Here is a 1,999-nt window from a genome sequence, read left to right on the forward strand (position 1 = left end):
GTTAGCTCAATGGGTAGAGCTGGCGCCCCATGTAGTGCTGCAGCGGCCCAGAGTTCGACTCCGAAAATTAACCCTAAATAATAAGAAATAACTTTTCAAATTATCAGTCTGAGAATATGTCTCACATCCTTCTGTATCTATCTGTCTGTCAGAGAAGAGCCAGCAGGAGGCACTCGAGTATTTCACCAAACAGATGAACGACGCCCATCATGGAGGCTGGAGCACCAAGATGGACTGGATCTTCCACACCATCAGACACATGCCCAACGAACACTGACACACACACACACACACATAAATACATATACATATATACATATATTTATATATATCACACATGTATAAATATTTATGTGTGTATATATATATAACACACCATCAGACACATGCCCAACGAACACTGACACACACATTATATAAAACACATTTATAACACACACACTTTTATTGCACTACTGTGACGATGGCAATGATGAAGGAGTCAGATTATTGTACATTTTAGCATCACAGCGTCGTATTGATGGGATGGTTGTCATAGTAACATTAATCTCAGGGTCACAGGTCAGAGGTTGGAAAGACGATGATGATAATGATGATGATGTCTTCCAGTCAGAGCTTCAGTTAGCCTGTTAGCTCTGCTAGCTAGCTGCTGATACAGATGGAGCTTTTTAAAATAAACTTTATTACTGTAGCGTACATTCAAATCAAACTTTATTGAGAAGCACTGAATTTGAATGACACTAGCTTTATTGAAACCAGCAGAGAGAACACTGTGGTCACTGTGAGAGCAATAAAACCTCCAATAACTGATCAATACTTTGATTATGACAATCAGGAGCTCTGGTCAATAGGAAGCTGACCAGCTGTGGGCGGAGTCATAGTGCTGAGATCAGAACAAACTAACAATCTTTAAATATTAGTTATTTTATTTATTACGTTATTACGTTTACTTGTAAAATGATTGCTTTATATTTCAAACACAATGGTTTTTCACAGATGTTCTTGTAAACTTCTGGCTTTAAAGGTCTGAGCTCTAGTCTTCTTTACGTTGGAACTCCACTGAGTAACGAGCTCTCTGTACCGAGTGCTGTAAACTCATTTATACTGAAACTGCACAGATTGTAGTCGACTGATATTTTTCTCTTTCTTATAAATGTTAGATGATGTCCACAGCTGCTGACAGACTCCAGAGGTTTCTGATCTTATTTCTTTTGAATCAACATATCGAGTGTTATCAGGGATCTTTCCACGACAATCTGAACCAATCAGCTGCTCGTTAGCCGTTAGCTGAAGCCTCTAGTGTCTAATAAACCATGGTAGGCTAGTTGTTAGCATGTTAGTGGCGCTGGTTCACTCTAATCCATAGTTAGCTCAGCTGTTGCACTGGAACAATGAATTGTGGGTAGATTTAGTTAGCGTAGCGTAGCGTCAGTGGAAGCCAGCCACCAGGGGGCGGGGCTTCCTGCAGACGGGTTAAAGGGTGATGACGGCCATTTTTAATGTTTGTGTTTGTTTCTGCTCAGGTCAGAGGTCAGTCTAAGCCAGTAACCATGACAACCTGTAAGGTGGCCTGACCCCGCCTCCTGTTGCATGCTAATCCATTTATTGATTTATGACATTATCGACTGTGCTGGTTACCATAGTGACTGAATATGTGGATATGTTTGTTTCCATGTGATCAATATTATTGATTAAACTCATGTATTGATGATTGATTGATGTATTTGACAGGAATGACGTTTGATGTGATCAGTTTCTTAATGTTGGGTATTGATTTGTGATAATTATTTATCCTGTTTGATTCTCCACCGTCTGTTGGAGGAGACCACAGATGAAGCCGACGCCCACATACGGCGTCCACGGCCATATATGGTCGATGATTTGTAAGCAGACCTGTACAACAGGTAAAACTATATGAGTGGGCACTTATTGATCTCTGACTGTCAGTGTTATCATGGATTATCATTTTATTTAAAAAAATAAAAGCTCAACAGGTGTG

At 40.0% G+C, this 1,999-nt stretch overlaps 1 protein-coding gene across 1 annotated transcript in view; it reads left to right on the forward strand.

Annotated features, from left to right (window-relative positions):
- LOC118324908 (phosphatidylinositol 4,5-bisphosphate 3-kinase catalytic subunit alpha isoform-like) overlaps positions 1–1,999 on the forward strand; it is a gene marked incomplete in the record, with an annotated part of 5,683 nt that extends 3,684 nt beyond the window's left edge. The window contains 1 exon segment of the mRNA XM_035657413.1: positions 153–1,999. Within this exon segment, the coding sequence (XP_035513306.1) occupies positions 153–277 (125 nt within the window).

This window comes from Morone saxatilis, unplaced genomic scaffold (genome assembly GCF_004916995.1).
Source record: "Morone saxatilis isolate NCDOM2014 unplaced genomic scaffold, NCSU_SB_2.0 Contig15, whole genome shotgun sequence".
Lineage (NCBI taxonomy): Eukaryota > Metazoa > Chordata > Actinopteri > Moronidae > Morone > Morone saxatilis.